This window comes from Channa argus, chromosome 18 (assembly GCF_033026475.1).
Source record: "Channa argus isolate prfri chromosome 18, Channa argus male v1.0, whole genome shotgun sequence".
Taxonomy (NCBI): Eukaryota; Metazoa; Chordata; class Actinopteri; order Anabantiformes; family Channidae; genus Channa; species Channa argus.
This window is the reverse complement of record NC_090214.1, coordinates 22,251,014-22,268,355: the sequence shown is the minus strand read 5'-3', so window position 1 is coordinate 22,268,355 and position 17,342 is coordinate 22,251,014. Positions and strand designations below refer to the sequence as shown.

At 40.8% G+C, this 17,342-nt stretch overlaps 1 protein-coding gene across 10 annotated transcripts in view; it reads right to left on the bottom strand.

The window, feature by feature from the left end:
- sptan1 (spectrin alpha, non-erythrocytic 1) overlaps positions 1-17,342 on the bottom strand; it is a 41,724-nt gene that overhangs the window by 2,274 nt on the left and 22,108 nt on the right. For 4 of the 10 annotated variants that reach the window (XM_067484418.1, XM_067484421.1, XM_067484420.1 and 1 more), the window contains 28 exons: positions 17,070-17,174; positions 16,959-16,991; positions 16,797-16,832; positions 16,233-16,280; positions 15,316-15,407; positions 12,715-12,859; positions 12,454-12,635; positions 12,236-12,335; positions 11,948-12,145; positions 11,696-11,842; positions 11,506-11,609; positions 11,078-11,240; positions 10,688-10,702; positions 8,292-8,423; positions 7,997-8,134; positions 7,806-7,910; positions 6,021-6,229; positions 5,795-5,915; positions 5,316-5,437; positions 4,031-4,163; positions 3,826-3,924; positions 3,348-3,507; positions 2,236-2,312; positions 1,925-2,134; positions 1,471-1,767; positions 983-1,095; positions 469-486; positions 212-274 (listed from right to left, as the gene is read on the bottom strand). In XM_067484418.1, coding sequence (XP_067340519.1) covers positions 212-274; positions 469-486; positions 983-1,095; positions 1,471-1,767; positions 1,925-2,134; positions 2,236-2,312; positions 3,348-3,507; positions 3,826-3,924; positions 4,031-4,163; positions 5,316-5,437; positions 5,795-5,915; positions 6,021-6,229; positions 7,806-7,910; positions 7,997-8,134; positions 8,292-8,423; positions 10,688-10,702; positions 11,078-11,240; positions 11,506-11,609; positions 11,696-11,842; positions 11,948-12,145; positions 12,236-12,335; positions 12,454-12,635; positions 12,715-12,859; positions 15,316-15,407; positions 16,233-16,280; positions 16,797-16,832; positions 16,959-16,991; positions 17,070-17,174 — 3,365 coding nt within the window. The remainder of the gene's footprint in view (positions 1-211; positions 275-468; positions 487-982; positions 1,096-1,470; positions 1,768-1,924; positions 2,135-2,235; positions 2,313-3,347; positions 3,508-3,825; positions 3,925-4,030; positions 4,164-5,315; positions 5,438-5,794; positions 5,916-6,020; positions 6,230-7,805; positions 7,911-7,996; positions 8,135-8,291; positions 8,424-10,687; positions 10,703-11,077; positions 11,241-11,505; positions 11,610-11,695; positions 11,843-11,947; positions 12,146-12,235; positions 12,336-12,453; positions 12,636-12,714; positions 12,860-15,315; positions 15,408-16,232; positions 16,281-16,796; positions 16,833-16,958; positions 16,992-17,069; positions 17,175-17,342) is intronic. The other 6 variants (XM_067484422.1, XM_067484423.1, XM_067484417.1 and 3 more) reach the window with 4 other exon arrangements.

The following is a 17,342-nucleotide window of genomic DNA, read 5'->3' as shown; positions in this document are numbered from 1 at the left end:
CAGATATTTGCAGTTTCCATCCCAGAAGTCTACACAGTAAAAAGAATAGCCACAGCCTGGGGCTGAGTTTTAATGACCGGGTGAATGTTAGTACAGCTGGGAGGTACCAAACACACCAGAGTCCAACAGGTTTTTAGACTTAAGTGCATTAAGTCACACAGGCCTCACACTCTGTGTGGGTCAGAAAAAGCAAAAGAAACAGGAGGTTGACCTTCCAGAAAGATCATCAGCAACTTGGTACTGATACACACAGATAACCCGTCGATAGGCTATGCTATTCAGAAAAAGGATAGGGAAGAGGGAGGACCAGAGATTAAAAATCAGAGAGGAGGGGATGGAATATTCCACACCAATCAGTAATTACATTAAATAGGAATAGGTTTTAAATGCTTGATCATTTAACAACAACATTCATCTCACAGGTCAAACATTCAAACTCAGACCAAAAAAGAAAAAATTGATATTAACCCATCCAGAAGATATGTCCTGATTAGCAGTTATTCCAGGTTCCAACGAGGAAGCAGTGAAGAGGAGGGTACGATGGAGGGGGGAGGGAGAGAGAGAAAACAAATACACATTAACAAAATGAAGCAACACCACAATGCTCAGTGCACATGACCACAAAAACACAACAAGCAAACATTAAAGAAGTGTGCAGAGTGGTGCATCTGTGTGATGCCTTAGCTCTGACAACAGAATACTGTTCCAAGATGTTTGTGCACGAGTTACGCTACACAAGTAAGCAGGCTGTGTGCTGAGATTATTCAGTGGCTTTACAGAGAACACTGCAATACTGTATCTGAAAGTTTAACAGCACTGCGGTAAACTGTGTGTAACAGAAAAGTTCATCTTCAAAACAAGACTCATCCTGAGCACCTGGCCTGAAATGTGTTGTCATCATGTTTAAGGACTGATGTGTGTCAGACTGTAAAACCTTCAGCCTTTGTTCAAAAGGCTCAGCTGAAGGAGCACCATCCTCTACCTGGTCTCCTGCAGCCACTGGTGGAAAGCATTGGCATGCTGTGCAAACTCCTGACGCAACTTGTCATTTTCCTCCTGCCTCCTCTGCTCCTTCTGCAGCTCCAACTCTCGCTCCTAAACTCACAGACAGAAAAGGAACAGCATTAAGGTCAACTGCACTGAAAAAGACTTAAGTCAAATACACCCCCCCCCTCAATCTGGAGCAGCCCCTCTAGTTACTTTGACTGATTACTGAACTAGGTCAGTAACAAGGAAGTGTTTAGATCTTAAATTCAGCAAAACTAGATCATATCAGAGTTGTATCTAAACTCAATATTTGGTCACCTGTACGAGTTAAAACACAGGTGTAATCAAGGCATTAACAGGTGAATTGTTTTAGAAAATAAACGAATAAAAGTATCAGCAGGCTGTATGTGTTAATCAGATGATCAGGACAGGGACTGCAAAGTAGCTTTTGGTACACATGAATAAAATAATACAAATCTACACCTTGATGATTTTCTGCAAGTTTCTCCAGGTCTCCTCGAGGGCCTCCATGGTGAACCAGGTGTAGGGGTTAGACAACACCTGGTAGCTCTTGATCTGCTGGTCTAGTTCAGCCAGCTGGTTGAAGTCAGCTTGAGCTGAGCTCAGTGAGGAGCGGAACGCCTCATGGGCTTCACGAAGAGCCCGGATCTCCTCCAGAGAGTTGCACCTCACCGGGTCTGTAAGATCCTCCTCTGCATTTTCAAACCAGCTGTTGAAGGCCGACGCCTTTTTGGCAAAAGTGAGGAACAAGTCTTCAACCTAGGGTGGAAAGATATGATCCTTAAAACAAGTCCAAGTTAACACTACCTTGAAATTGTTAACAGATTCTGAACAGTACTGGTTTAGGATTATTTATTGAGACACGGACAAAAAGTCAAAGGCCACCCCTTCAGCAAGACTGTCCTCAGGCCTCTACCTTTCTGAAGTGCTCCTGAGCCTCCAGAAGCTTCTTCTTGCGAGCAGCTGAGTTGGACAGCAGCTGGTTCCAGCGCTTCATCAAAGCAGCGTGACGAGCTTCAATGGCTTTTGATTGAACATGCTTGGCAGCCAGCAGCTGGTCCTTTAGAGCTGTAATGTTTGTGATGCCCTCCTGCTGGAAGGCCTGGAGACCAGCATCAAATGTCTCCTGCAGACCGGAGGGGAAAAAAAAAAAAAAAAAAAGTCAAATGACACTGAAACATCGTACAGAAACATTGTATAGAATACTGTTTCAGGTGAAAGGAGTACCTGCTTGGTGAGCAGGGTTTGCACAGAGGACAGGTCTCTGCCATAGTCATCAGTCTTCAGGCTGTTTTCTTTCTCACCTGAAAACAAAGCACATCTGCAAGTTTAAAATTCATCTCTGAATAAAGTTACACTTTTAATGCAACCGCAAGGTCACAAGCCAGTGTCTTCTTGTGCCAGTCCCAAGTCTTGATAAATGCAGAGGGTTGTGTCAGGAAGGGCATCCGACGTAAAACACATGCCAAATTAAAAATGCGAATCATGAATTTCACACCGAAAATGACTCCAACACCGGATCGGTCGGGGCCCGGGTTAACAACGACCGCCACCGGTGCTGTTGACCTACAGGGTACCTGTGGAAATTTGACTACTGTTAGTAGAAAAAGGAGAGAAGGAAGGCGTGTTCGTAGGATGGACAGGGTCAGGAATAAGGTCATAAGAGGGACAGCTCATGTTTAGATGTTTTGGAGATAAAGTCAGAGAGGCCAGATTGAGGTGGTTTGGACATGTTCAGAGGAGAATCTGTGAATATATCGGTAGAAGGATGCTGAGGTTGGAGCTGCCAGGCAGGAGGTCTAGAGGAAGAGCAAAGAGGAGATTTATGGATGTAGTGAGAGAGGACATGAAGTTAGTTGGTGTGAGAGAAGAGGATGCAGAGGACAGAGTTAGATGGAGGCACATGATTGTGTGGCGACCCCTGAAAGGGAACAGCCCAAAGGAAACAGCCGAAAGGAAAAGAAGAATAAAGTTACACTTCTAGCTTCCCCCCCCCCCAAAAAAAAAAGCTTAAAACAATTGTTACATATTTGTAGAAAGAAGCTTATGGAGTCAGGATGTCTAGTTGCCTAGTTTACCATAAATCCTGGAAACAAAAACAAACAAACAAAAAAAACAGCTAGCCTGGCTTTGTCAACACTGAAATAAATATGGCTACCGTGTAATTAACACATTGTATTTGCCGTCTTGAATTATTTAAAAAAAAAAAAAACTTTATTAACAGTATTATGTAACAGAAATGCAGATTCTAAATAACTAGTAATAAATAGCGTAGAAAACTGGACAACTGAAGCTTTCCAGACAATTTTCAGAGATTTTTAAGTCTTGAGTTTTCGTACCGATCCAGGACTCTACCACATCTGCTTTCCAGTTGAACTGCAGGAAGGCAGAATTTTCATCCAGCTTGGCCTTCCTCTGAGCAGCAGCCCTCTCCAGCTCAGTCACTTTGCCTCGCAGAGCTGACATCTTGGCACTGATGTTATCCACATGATGGTTGTTCTGATGAAAACACACCAAATTACTTTATTATCAAGTCCCTCTATTTCAAAAATCCATTTGGATGATATCATCAACCCATAACACATGTTCTAAATCGGTCATCTTCTCCACTATGACCATTTAGATGGTAAAGCCAAATTCCAAAACTTTCAATCTTATTTTTAATTTTTGCACCATATGTTGGGATTTGGCCCTTCTTTTTTTTTTGTTTGTGAACTGTAACATTTACGGTGGAGTTAATTAATTAAACGATTAATTTAGAAAATGAAAGAAATTTTCCTTTAAAAAAAATGGTTTTTAATGCAAAGGACAAAGTACCTTCCTGATCAGCTCCTCCCCGTTAGCACACACATCATTGACTCTGTCTCTGTGCACAGTGAAGTCAGTCTCAAATGCTTCATGCTTTTTCAGCAAGCCCTGTTAAAAAGAAAGGCTTCCATGACACTTGGTAAAAGTCCTGTTAGAAACCCCCTGAATTTATGTAATGTAACTTGAAATGCTGTCATCTGCATATGAAAGGCACCTGTACTGCAGCCAATGTATCTCCATAGTCTTCACTTCCCACTAGATTCAACTTCTCATTAATCCAAGCTTCTTCTTCTTCCACATTAGCCACAAATTGCTGGTACTCCAGTGACTCCTCCAACCTCTGTCCCCTAGGAGCAAACATACAAATTCCACAATCAGTATAGAGAGTGTTTGTGTCCTAGGCCAGTGGTCCCCAACCTTTTTATTACCGCTGAGCTGTCAACGCTTGACAATTTTACTGCGGCAGATAAGGCTTCTGCATGTTGGTGTCCTCGCTAATAACTAAGCTCTACTCCTCTCCCCTTGACCACTGCCCTAACGCTTTCTGACTCTGGTCGCTATGATAACGTTTAAACATCCCTTCAAAATAAGATACGCCACAAAAACGAAGATAAAGGACATTTTACATTCATGAAAATTTTAACTCACGATAACGACAAATTAATGGGAGCCTTGAGTTTGTTTCTCTGCAACGAGACGGCCCCATCTGGGAGTGATGGGAGACAATGACACCCAAAGTGTTTTGCTTACGCCCAGTCTACTCCAGTCTACTCCATGTTTTGTTTTGGTTGCTGTCACTGCAGAAAACCCCGCTTCACACAGATAGGATGTGGGAAATGGCAACAGGGTTTTCAGTGCTGTGGTGGTGATCTCAGGGTTTTCTGCCATGACTTTAATCCAGAACATCGGCAGAGTTTCTGTCTCAAACATACTTTTAAGGCCGCCGTCATTTGCGATCTCCAGCAGCTGATCTTCTTCTTGCACAGACTTGCTAGATTCACCTGGTTTGTTGACAAATGGGTCGCGGATCCATTCCTTACCAGTTCGTGGGTCTTTTGTGGTTGGGAAGTAGCGCTCAAACTCCTTTAAAAGCAAAGACAGGTGATCGTGCACCAGCTGGGAGAATGAAGGCTCAGGCTCAGACTCACCCAAAATCCCCACTAATGTTTGAAACATGTCCAATATGCCTCTGTTCAAGCGCCGTCCTCACAAATCCAATTTGGCTTTAAATGCCGCTACTTTAAATTCCAACTTAAAGACAGTTGTCATTTTTCCTTGAGAGAGAGAATCCGGTCGAATCCGAGAGAATCGGGTCATTACTCAAATAAAAAGTTTTTCAAAATAAAATATCGTTCAGACTCAGATAATACATAAAACGGAAATATTTGGTTATTTATTGTGCGGCCAGGTACCAATTGATTCGCGAACCGGCCCGGGGGTTGGAGTCCACTGTCCTAGGCTACCCCTTTCTGACAAAGCGTGTAGATGAGCAGGCCTACCTTGCTCCAGACAAGTCTTTAAGTTCCTTCCAGTGGTCAACAAATTGGGCAAGCCTTTGCTGGATCTCCTCCTGGCCGATTGTGTTGTCATCAGACAATTTCTTCCCAGTGTCCAGCACCGACTAAGAGCAAACACAATGAGATCCCATCACTGGATAAAAACCATCTCTTCCTGAGTATTTAACAGTGTGTTGGTAAAGTTCGGATATGAACCAAAACAAACTCGGTGGTATAAATGTATTATTCAATAGTCACTTTTACTTTGCTTATGCTATTGTGGCATCATCTAATATTCAGAAACACCATTATGAATGCTTTATTATGCCCAAGGTATTGAAATATAAAAATGTGTAAAATCCATTTGGAGCTTGGATTTCCTTATTGTTGAAATAGGAAGTTTGATACTGGCTCAAATAATAGGCCGTCATTATAAAAAGTACACAAATCTTGCTTAATAAATTAGATTGAAAAATGCCTACCTGAATAGCTGGTTCATGGGCTCCCAGCTCTGCCTCCAGTCTCTTATGCTTTTTCCTGAGATTCTGCACACCTGTCAAATCACGTCCATAGTCCTCCGAACTCACAAGCAACTTCTTTTCTCTGTTTGTGGTCAGGGCAAACATAGGTGTGTGTAAGTTGTCATGAGCAAATACTTTCCATCATGCAATTATTACAGATAAATAGAACTGAGGAGGGAAATCTTACTTGATCCAAGACTCTTCATCATCCAGGTCCCTGAAGAACTGATGTAGGCGATGGGATTCGTTAAGTTTAGCCCGGCGGCCAGCAGCCATGCTCTTGATCTTTGCAAAGCGACTGTTGACAGCATCACGCTTGTCCTTCACCTGAGAAGTGTCGAAGGCATTGCTGGCCATCAGGCTGTCAGCCTGGCCATTCAAATCTTTAAGACGATCCTGCAGTAACAAGAGAGATCGCTCTTTACATCTGTAAATGATTTGAAGTGACTTAAGTGTACATATGCTCCCCTTATGGTAGATTTATAAGCATTGATATCACTGTAGGAGATCAATTTCTTAAGCATTGTCCTTGTTACCTGGACTATTCCACAACTTGCACTTCTAATCTTGTTGTTATTGGTCAACCACTCTTGGGGAGTGTAGCAGTGGTAGCAATGTTCTCCAATTATAATTATGGTTGACTATAAGGCAGATGCCTTCGTCAACTGCTGGAGTCCAAACTCCCAAATTCACACAAGATAATGCATTCACCTGGCAAAAATGTTCTTGCATCATCAGAAGTAACAAAAATGCAATATTTGACCTTTTTTTGTTTTTTTGTTTGCTTGCATTGGAACAACACACACAAAAAAGACAAACAGAAGTCAAATCGGATACAATTCCACCAGAACCCCCAAAATGCCCTGGACAAAATTATTGGTCCCTTAACTTAATATTTGGCAGCACCCCCTTTGGAAAAAATAACTGAAATCAATTCTCTTCTGTAACCATGAATAAGATTCTTACACCTCTCTACTGGAATTTTGGACCACTTTCCTTTTGCAAATTGCTCCAGGTCATTCAGATGTGAAGGATGGCTTCTCCCAACTGCTGCTCTCCACAGGTGTTCTATGAAATTTGGATCTGGACTTGTTGCTGGCCATTTCATTACTCTCCAGTGCTTTGTTTGTAACCATTTCTGAGTGCCTTTGAAGTGTGTTTCGGGCCTTTGTCCTGTTGAAAGACCCATAACCTCTGGTGTAGATGCAGCGTTCTGACACTGGCCACTACCTTGCACCCAAAGTCTTTGGTAATCATCAGATTTCATGAAGCCGCAAAGCAACCAAAGCAGTGCCAGAAGCAGCAAAGCAACCCCGAACATCTTTGAACCTCCACCATGTTTGACTGTAGGGACTTCTTTCCTATGAAGGCCTCATTTCTTTTTATTTTTGGCCATAACTTTATAAGTTAAAATAATGAAAATTACATCGGTGCAAAAGTTTGCATCTTCCTTGATGAAGTAATTAAAAATTAACTTTAATTTCAGATGAAGAAAAAACATTAGCCAGTAATGAATGCAATGCATGTGAAGCTATTGGTCTTACCAACCTGCCCAATGTTTTGTTGTTGCTTTGGTGCTCTTTTTTTTCCCTCCTCTCTCCACTTTCCACTCACCCCAACCAGTCAAGGCAGATGGCTGCCCACCCTGAGCCTGGTTTTGCTGGAGGTTTTTTCCATTAAAAGGGAGTTTTTCCCTCTCCACTGTTTCTGGCTTGTTCAAGGGGGATTTGTTGAGTTCTCTCTATACATCTTTATAGTCTTGACTTTATTCTGTAAAGTGTCTTGAGGTTACTTTGTTATTAATTGGCGCTATATAAAGAAAGTTGAATTGAATTAATAAGGTAGGCAGGTGGCATTGAGGGCCCTAGGGGCCCACACTGGCTATTGGAATCGTTTGAGCCAGTTTTTGCTTGTTTCCATTAAGCTACAACCAACCCAAATGTAGAGCCATTTGTAGTGATGAGCTTCATACCTCATGGGCAGAAATATCTGCCTCCAGCAGCTGGTGTTTTTTCAGCAGATTGTTGACTGATGCCAGATCTTTACCATAATCTTCAGAGGCAAGAAGGGCTTCCACCTGAGAAACAACAACATGCATCAGACTTTGTATGCAGATTGATACATGGACATTATCTTTGTTACTGTTGTGTGTCAGACTCTCACCTCAGAAAGCCAAAAGTCAAAGTCCTTGATGCCCGTGTTGAAATTCTGCTGCTTGTTGGCCTCTTTGAGCTTCTGGCTCTTCTCAGCAGATTTGTTGACAAGGAACTGCCACTGTTCATCCAGAGCATTGAGTCGTGCCTGAGAAACAGAACATTCACATTACATTTCCTATACATACTGCATTGAAGGTTCTTAGTCTGACTAAAAGTTGACTGAAGTTTTCAATTTCTATTTATTTCCAATAATTTTAAATAAAATGTTTTTATTTGCACATCAAGTGAGATGATTAACACACCTTGACAGCATCTTCACTGCCGGCACAGGCTCCTCTATGGATCAGGGCATTGCCAGTATCAATGACACCACGGATTCTGTCTGCATTGGCATGCAGCTCAGCCTCAAATGCCTGATGTTTCTGATGCTTACTCTGACAGCATAAACGGGTAGGAAGGAACACATAAAGAAAGAAACAGGAGGTGGACAATCTCGTGATTAATGGTGTTAATTTTCAGAACACTTAACATCGAAGAACGCTTACACATACATTACACAACATTTAGCGTTAAGAGCTAAAAGTTTTTAGCCTCAGCCTCAAAAACCCTTTGAAGCATTATGAGGCTGACACCAAATATGAATTATTATTTAAACGCTTTAACTGAAAAACTAGAAGGTGACATAAGCAAGACATCAACTATGACAAAGTGTCAGACATCCATAAACACACAAGACAAACAACAACAACAAAAAATGACATCTGCAATAAAGCGGACTTTGAAAAAAAACTTGCTCGAGGAGGAGTCACTTCAAAGTTGCTTCATTTTTTTAGCCTTCTATATTTCCACTGCCAGTAATTATTGTTTTTTAATGGTTAATCTATTGACTATTTTGTTTCGTCAATCTAAATTATTATTATTTTTGAAAAACAACAAACACATTGACAAAACACAAACAAAAAACCCAACAACATTTAAAAAGGTGCTGCAGGCCCAGATTGCTGCAATAACACATGCTGATGGATGAAATACCTCAACACTACGCAGGTGTTTGACCTGCCGCGCACAAATATCTTAATACCCTGATTTTACTGTACAACCAAGCCAATGTAGTAAAACCATAAATGTAGTGCTGTGAAAAACACCATAGATGATTTTTATACCGGCTATAGCACATTTTTAGCAAGTTGACCAAAAATACCCAGAGATCCTGAAAGAATAAAAACTACTGATAATTTTGGTCAAGACACATTCAATACAGTCATAATGTAATCTTTTCTTCACAGTATAGCTGGATATCCTAGACATTTGGTTCATGCAAATATTTAACAAATGAAGAAAATGAATGGTCAGATTGGTTTTAAGATATCTGTCAACTATTTTATAACATTTTTAAGTTTCAGTTCTTTTTTTGGTTCTTTAAAAAAAAAAAAAAAAAAATGCCTCTTAAGATGATGACTTTACAAAAAATTTAAACTAACCGTAACCTGTACAGTTCTCCTTGCATTGAATTCACAGTGCATTTTTCAAAGGTGTAAAATGCTAATTCAAGAGTTTAACATGTTAGTAAAAACAAGTTTTGAGATGCAAAGTTCCTTTCAACTTAAACAAACAGTGCAACAAACTGAATTGTTGAAGATGAAGAGCTAAGAACAAAGTTACTTGCTTACTGTGTACTCTCATTTGATGTAGCCATCTTTCCTCTATCTCACTATCATAGTGCTATTGCAGTGTTAGGTTCGATGGATGAATTTGTTTTAAGTACCATGTAGCACAAGTAAGAGGTGGACAATCAAAGCAGGGGAAATTCCTGAAGACTAGCAAAAACTGTATAGTTCACACATAAAGACCAGTTTCCATTAACTAGCACACTCTAATCAGGTGTGTGCTGCACCCCAACTAAACTTTGGAGCTGGTAGTCCTGGAAATTGACAAAAACTCCCAAAATCCTGTGAAAGCCAAAAATTCTTGTGTGCTCCTGTATCAAAGCAAATGGCAGTAACAGACTAGAGCCTACAGGGGGAAATGAATGTAAAATATCTCTACAAAATAACACTAGCAGATAGAGTTGTAGCTACTATAGGTCTCCCTGAGTTGTGATGTTATCAGTCACATATTCCAGTCATAAATATTAAATCTAAAAAGAATTATTTGTGAGAATGACACTCTCAACACTAATGACTAGCATCTTTACATTGTAGATACTTCTCAAAGTAATAAAAAAAAATGTGTTGATAGAAAATACATCTATACAATATTTTTAAACACCTTGTCAGCAGTGTTGTACTCTCAAGCTGCTGTGCGATCACCAATCAGTCAAATCAACCATTGTCTTTTTCTAGTCCAGTTTGTTTTGTCTACTGACAGTCTGTTTGAAGCAAGTTTAAAGAAGGCACCCCCTCAAGAAAAAAAACCAAAAAACAAACAAAAAGGAAGCCACACCCAACAACTAGAAGCCTGTTGACAGAGCAAACCTAGAATAAAATATAAATATTAACATAGAATTAAGCAAAAAACATTTTGAGTTAACAAAAAAAAAAACTCAAGAGGGAAAGAAGCTGGATCTCAACAGTGCTGATGAGGGACAAACTCAAGATGGATGGGGTGCTTCTATGTTGTGTCTACGCACATAGCAAAAACATGGACACATAAGAAAACAACCTGCTTGGTTGTTAGTCAGCTGACTACTTAAACTTACCAGCAGCTTGGACAGCTATAATAAAAAAAACAAAACAAAAACACAAAAATTAAACATAACACAGTGGAAAACAATTTGTCTCACTTCAGACAGGACAAAGTGAGGGATCTGACACCGTTAATAAAGAAAATAATTAATCAAACAAGAGAGATATAATGCATAATCATTTTAATCTTATTTACTGAAAGTCTTATAGTTTAGCTTAAGTCTTTTTCAGCTCAACCACCAGATCTAGGTAAAGTGTTCATTTCATGAAATGAACTGTTCCTTCTTTGCTGTGGTGTATTTTTTCACCAAATTAAATTTTAAAATAACATTTAAATGGAGTTACCTCTACATGCAGACTAATTCTATTGTTTTGAACTGTTGTAGAAGAAGCCAGTGGTGTACCTGGATGTTGGTAGGATCCTTGTAAGACTCATCAGTTGCGGTCTGTAGCTTTTCGCTGATCCAAGCCTCTATTTCGTCCACATCACGGCTGAACTGCTGCAAGGTCTGCGATTCACCCAACTTAGAACGCTTTTCAATCATCTGAGACTTCAGCCTGAGCCACCTATCAAACATAAAATATCATATTTAAAAACTGAGCTAAAACACTACTACTGTTTTTATTTCGCTGTCTTCTGGGACACGATCCGCCTATTATTGGCCATTGGACTATAGAGTCAAACGGAGGAATATGGAGATAAAATATAGTAAGGGTCAACAAGGGCTATTGGATCTGATCCTGTCATTGGTATCGGGACATCCCTATTTGGAACCATGTTGGAAATTAGTGTTTAAGTTATGGTTTGGATTGGTGCATTTTTTGTTTCTACCTGTCAAGGACTTCACCACGGCGGTTAAAGATCTCAGGTTTGGCATAATGGTCAGCACCAATCAGCTGATCAGCAAAGGACTTCAGAGCAGCAATCTTTTCCTCCTGTATAGCAGGGCAACATTTACATGATTTCGAGAACCAAATATGGGTATAACAAGCATTTACTCAGTGGTGAAACACGTACTTACCTGAACATTAATGGCTTTGTCAAAGTCTTCATGTTTCTTGATGAGGGCCTCAACACTGTCCAAAGAGTCCCCTTTGTCGTCACTGGCTAGGAAAGCTTCACGAGCCGCCATCCAGTTCTCAGCCTGTTCGCAGTCCCTGTTGAAGAGCTAGTGAGGAACAAAGTAAAGAGCCAGTCAGTTGAGAGTCAAAGACAAAGCCAGACAAAGTCAGTGATGACAAATGGCTCATGTCATGGCTCAATACTTCATTACCTGGAGTTCAAGGCACTGGTCCAACATCATGCGACGTTGCACCCAGGCCTTTTCCAGGTCAGCACGCTCACGGTCTAGAGCCTCTAGTTTCTGCTGAATCTCAGGACTGGCATAGTGGCCTCGTGCCAGCAGCTGGTGACCAAACTGTTCAAAGGCCTGGAAAGTACCAGCACGAGCATCAATCTCTGTGCGGTGTTCCTGGAAAGATGCAAAAAGGAAAATGCAGAATTAGTAAACCTGTGCTGAAATTTGCATTTTGTACAGAAACACTAGAGAAGAATTTAGCACCTGGTGTCTTTCTAGAAGAGCCTCAGCTCCAGTCACATCTTTAGCCAGCTCCTCTGAGGATACCAACCCGCGGATGCCATTAATCCAGGACATTAGATCTCTGTGTGCATATTAAGAGTTACAGCCAAACAAAATTGTGTGGAACTTCAGAGGTCTCTTAAACTTACTATCAATTCTACACAGACAAAAAATTTGACCCCTGGCTGTATTCTCCTTACCTAAAATCAGAAAGGAAGCGCTGCAGGTCATGGGAGTTGCCAAGCTTGTTTTTGCGCTGGTCGGCACGCCCCACTAGACTGCTCCATGCAGTGTTCAGCTCAGTGCATTTCTCCTGTATGTCATCCACTGCCTCTGGGTGAGACTGAATCAAACGCTCTGCTGTTTCACCAAGAGAGTTCACCTGAACAGGGGGGGGCAGAAAATGAGTATCTCAGAAGAAAGTCTTAAATGTTTACAATAAGCTGAACTATAGGACTGACCTTATCACCCAGGGCTGCTAGGTCTCTTTCAAAGCCTTCGTGTTTGCGCTGCAGAGCCTGAACACTGGCTAGGTCATGACCATAGTTGTCAGTGTTGAGTGCCTGGTTCTTCTCCTCAATCCATTCTTTGGTTTCATCAGCATCTCTGTGGAAGAAAAACAGTAAATTTGGTCAAATATTGTAAGGAGAAGCTGTGCATAATCAAACATATGAAAGTAAAAAGATTGCATTCTTTTCTGCAACATACTGTGATATCAGTTAGCATGGTGCAATGTTGTCCAATTATGTGCATCCAATCAACATTCTTCTTTTCCTTTCAGCTGTTCCCTTTCAGGAGTCGCCACAGCGAATCATGTGCCTCCATCTAACTCCTCTGTATCCTCTTCTCTCACACCAACTAACTTCATGTCCTCCCTCACTACATCCATAAATCTCCTCTTTGCTCTTCCTCTAGACCTCCTGCCTGGCAGCTCCAACCTCAGCATCCTTCTACCGATATATTCAGAGTTTCTCCTCTGAACATGTACAAACCACCTCAATCTGGCCTCTCTGACTTTATCTCCAAAACATCTGAAATGAGCTGTCCCTCTGTCCTCATTCCTGATCCTGTCCATCCTCGTCACCCCCAAAGAGAACCTCAACATCTTAAGCTCTGCCTCCTGTCTTTTCTTCAGTGCCACTGTCTCTAAGCCAAACAACATCGCTGGTCTCACCACCGTCTTGTACACCTTTCCTTTCATTCTTGCTGATACTCTTCTATCACACAACACACCTGACACTTTTCTCCACCCGTTCCAACCTGCCTGCACTCGCCTCTTCACCTCTTTTCCACACTCTCCGTTGCTCTGAACCGTTGACCCTAAGTACTTAAAGTCCTGCACCTTCTTCACCTCTGCTCCCTGTAATCTCACCGTTCCCCCTGTGTCCCTCTCATTCACACACATGTATTCTGTCTTACTGCGGCTAAGCTTCATTCCTCTGTTTTCCAGAGCAGACCTCCACCTCTCTAGATTTTCCTCCACCTGCTTCCTGCTATCAGTACAAATCACAATGTCATCTGCAAACATCATAATACATGGAGATTCCTGTCAACTGTCAGCCTGTCCATCACCAGAGCAAACAAGAAGGGGCTCAGAGCTGATCCTTGATGCAGACCAACCTCCACCTTGAACTCCTCTGTCACACCTACAGCTCACCTCACCACAGTCTTACATCTCTCATACATGTCCTGCACCAGTCTAACATACTTCTCTGCCACTCCAGACGTCCTCATACAATACCACAGCTCCTGTCTCAGCACTCTGTCATACGCTTTCTCTAAATCTACAAAGACACAATGCAACACCCTATGAACTTCTCTGTACTTCTCCATCAGCATCCTCAAAGCAAATACTGCATCTCTTGTAGTCTTTTCTAGACATGAACACCTGAGACATAGACACCTGAGTGCTTCTACCTCCGCTCTTATATGTCACCCTATGTTCCTGCCTCTTCTAGAAGAAAGTGTTCACTACAGCCATTTCCATCCCCTTTGCAAAGTCTACCACCATCTGTCCTTTTGCGTTCATGTCCTGAAGACCTAACCTGTCCATCACATTCTCATCACCTCTGTTCCCGTCACCTACATGTCCATTGACTCTCTCACCTCTGGGGATGCTCTTCATCACTTCATCCAACTCCCTCCAGAATTTCTCCTTCTCTTCTAACTCACATCCCACCATTGGGGCATAACCACTCACAACATTGAACATCACCCCTTCAATTTCCATCTTCAGACTCATCAACCTGTCTGATACTCAATTCCCCTCTAGAACATTCCTCACAAACTCCTCTTTCAGGATAACTCCTACACCATTTCTCTTCCTATCTGACCCATGGTAGAACAACTTGAACCCTGCTCCTAAGCTTCTAGTCTTGCTACCTTTCCACCTGGTCTCCTGGACACACAGTATATCCAGCTTCCTTCTCTTCATCATATTAATCAACTCTCTAGCCTTCCCTGTCATAGTCCCAACATTCAAAGTCCCTACTGTTAGTCCTACATAGCTTTCCTCTTCTCTCTCTGCCTACGAACACACCTTCCTGCTCTCCTTCGTCTTCGACCAAGAGCAGTCCAATTTCCACCAGTACCCTGTAGGTCAACAGCCTATCCAATCCACATTCCTAGGGGTTTAATACCACTATATTTCAGCAGTTGTCAAGATAGTCATGATCGAAATAAGACATTTGCCACCGGAATAACTTGGCTGAGTTGTACAGTGCTGTCTGAATATTAGTAAATACTATAGTGTGCTTTGCCATCTAATGTACCATTTAAACAAACATACCCACCAACAATTTCAGATCATATTTCACTGTCTCACTGGTGTAAGAAACATTACCATCAGATTCTGCCCTAGCCCCGTGTGTTGTTTTCAGAACAAAGGAAAAGTATATTCCATACCCATGTTTTAGTGTTCCTGCCCTAATTTGAACTGTTTGGCTATAGTGCGATAAGTGTCAGAGATGATAGTGAGGTTTAAACAGACTCTGCAGCTCTTAAAAGTCAATAGATAAGATCACAGGCACTGCATGTGTTTTCCTGCTGTCTTTGGTTCACACCTGTGGAATCGCTGCACCTCATGGGCGCTGCCCAGCATGTTGCTCCTGTCTTCAGCCAGTTGTTGCAGTGACCGCCAGCGATTATTTAGTTCCTACCAAAAAAAAAAAAAAAGCTGTTTAACACTAAGCAGTTCTCAATTTAGTATACTGTGTCTTACTGGAGCTTGATTCTTTTGGTTTTGCTGCTAAAATAGGTTTTGCAATACACTTTATATGCACCTGGAAAGAGATTAAGTAAGTTGTGCAAAGCTAGTGTATTTGCTATGAGATCAAGTTTTTGGCTAAGTGAGAAATAGTATACAACAGAAACAAGTACACTCCTGTTACATACATACATACACAAAATTAAAACATACACTTTTCAATTTTATGTTAAACAAATCTCACACACCCTACATTTTAATACAATATTCTTTCTTTAAAATTGTTTTATTTATTTTAGTTAATGTATTGTCAATGTGTTTAATACTGTATTAAGTTAAAGATAATGATGCAAATACATGCCCAGATGTGATGGACAAACGAGGGTAGGTGAATGATGAGAGCAAGATGCACAGGAGTGAACAGTAACAACAATACACAGTTTGATTTTAAAAATAAATAAATAAATAAAACAAAGAAAATAATAGCTAAAAGTCAGCATGGTACGAAAAATACTAGAGACAAAACACATGCAGTATGTGAGTTATTCATACTACTCTAAACAGTGAGATGGACTGTTACAAGACAGGCATAGGTCATTGGGAAAAGAACAGAACTGAACTATATGGAACACTGCTAACGCAGGCAGAAAAACATAATTTGACACTAAAAAAGAAACTATAATGATGGGGTTAGTTTTGGGATCACAATGCAACAGACATGCATGCAACAGAGGGGAATGATTTAATATGTCACGGCGAACTAGTTATTCTTACCTTGATTGTATTAAAGTTAGCCGTTGTTTGAACAGCCAACCGTATATTCTACAGTGAAGAAAAACGTAGCACAAAGAAAGGGGAGAGGGGAGGAGGAAAAAAAAAAAAAAAAAAAAAAAAAAAAAAAAAAAGATAAAGACCCAACCAGTCAAGAGCTTTTGAAAACTCCCAATGTTTTTTGTTCTCCTCCCATGACCAACAAAGTCTTGACATACCATCAGCACAGCAAGGTTGGCAACAGTGGCTGCAATCAACCAACCAGCCGCAAATACTAAATCATGATGAATTAAAACAAGATGTTGTAAATCCCGGAGACTTCATAATTCAAAATTCAAATGTTGTAACGAAAAAAAAAAAAAAAAAAAAAAAAAAGCTACGATGATATACCAGTATCAAACATCAACCTAGCAATGAACAGTCACGCATAGTCACGGAAGTAGATGAAGAATAACTGTCAATTCTTGCTTAAGGGCATATTTTATATTATTATTGCACCTAAAATGGGAAAAAAATTAATGTGATTTATTTTCTAAAGAAAGATAAATCAATATCAAAGAAGCCTACCTTCCATGGAGACGCAGTCTTGGAATCAGCTTCATCCTGGGAAAAATAGAAATAAAATAAGTTTTATACCATTGAAGACATTTCTCTGTCGTGAAATTTAAAATTTTTGTAATGCAAATATCAATAAGAAAAATGGACATAAATTACAGAAATAATTACAACCTTGCCAATAGCAGCGCCAAGCAGTTCTTGTTGCTACAAATACAAAGCAGAATCTCATTAATTTACAGTGGCAGAAGGTTCACACAACTGCTTTAGAGAAGGAGAAATTACCTGAGCTTGAACCATGGGGGCCTCCTCAGCCATGAGGCCTTCAGATTCCAGCTCAGATGCCACTTTGTTGATGTCCCTCAGACGAGACTCATTGGCCTTCAGGTCCTGCATCAAACATAAGATTGTACACTGTCTGTGAGGCATAGCTACTTGAAAACTTAACATGAGGTAACACTAGACCCTACATGATTTTATTATTAGAAATTAGAATAAAGTTATATATTAGGATTAAAGGCATCAAAAATAAGGTCAAAGGAAAAAAAGGACAACGGT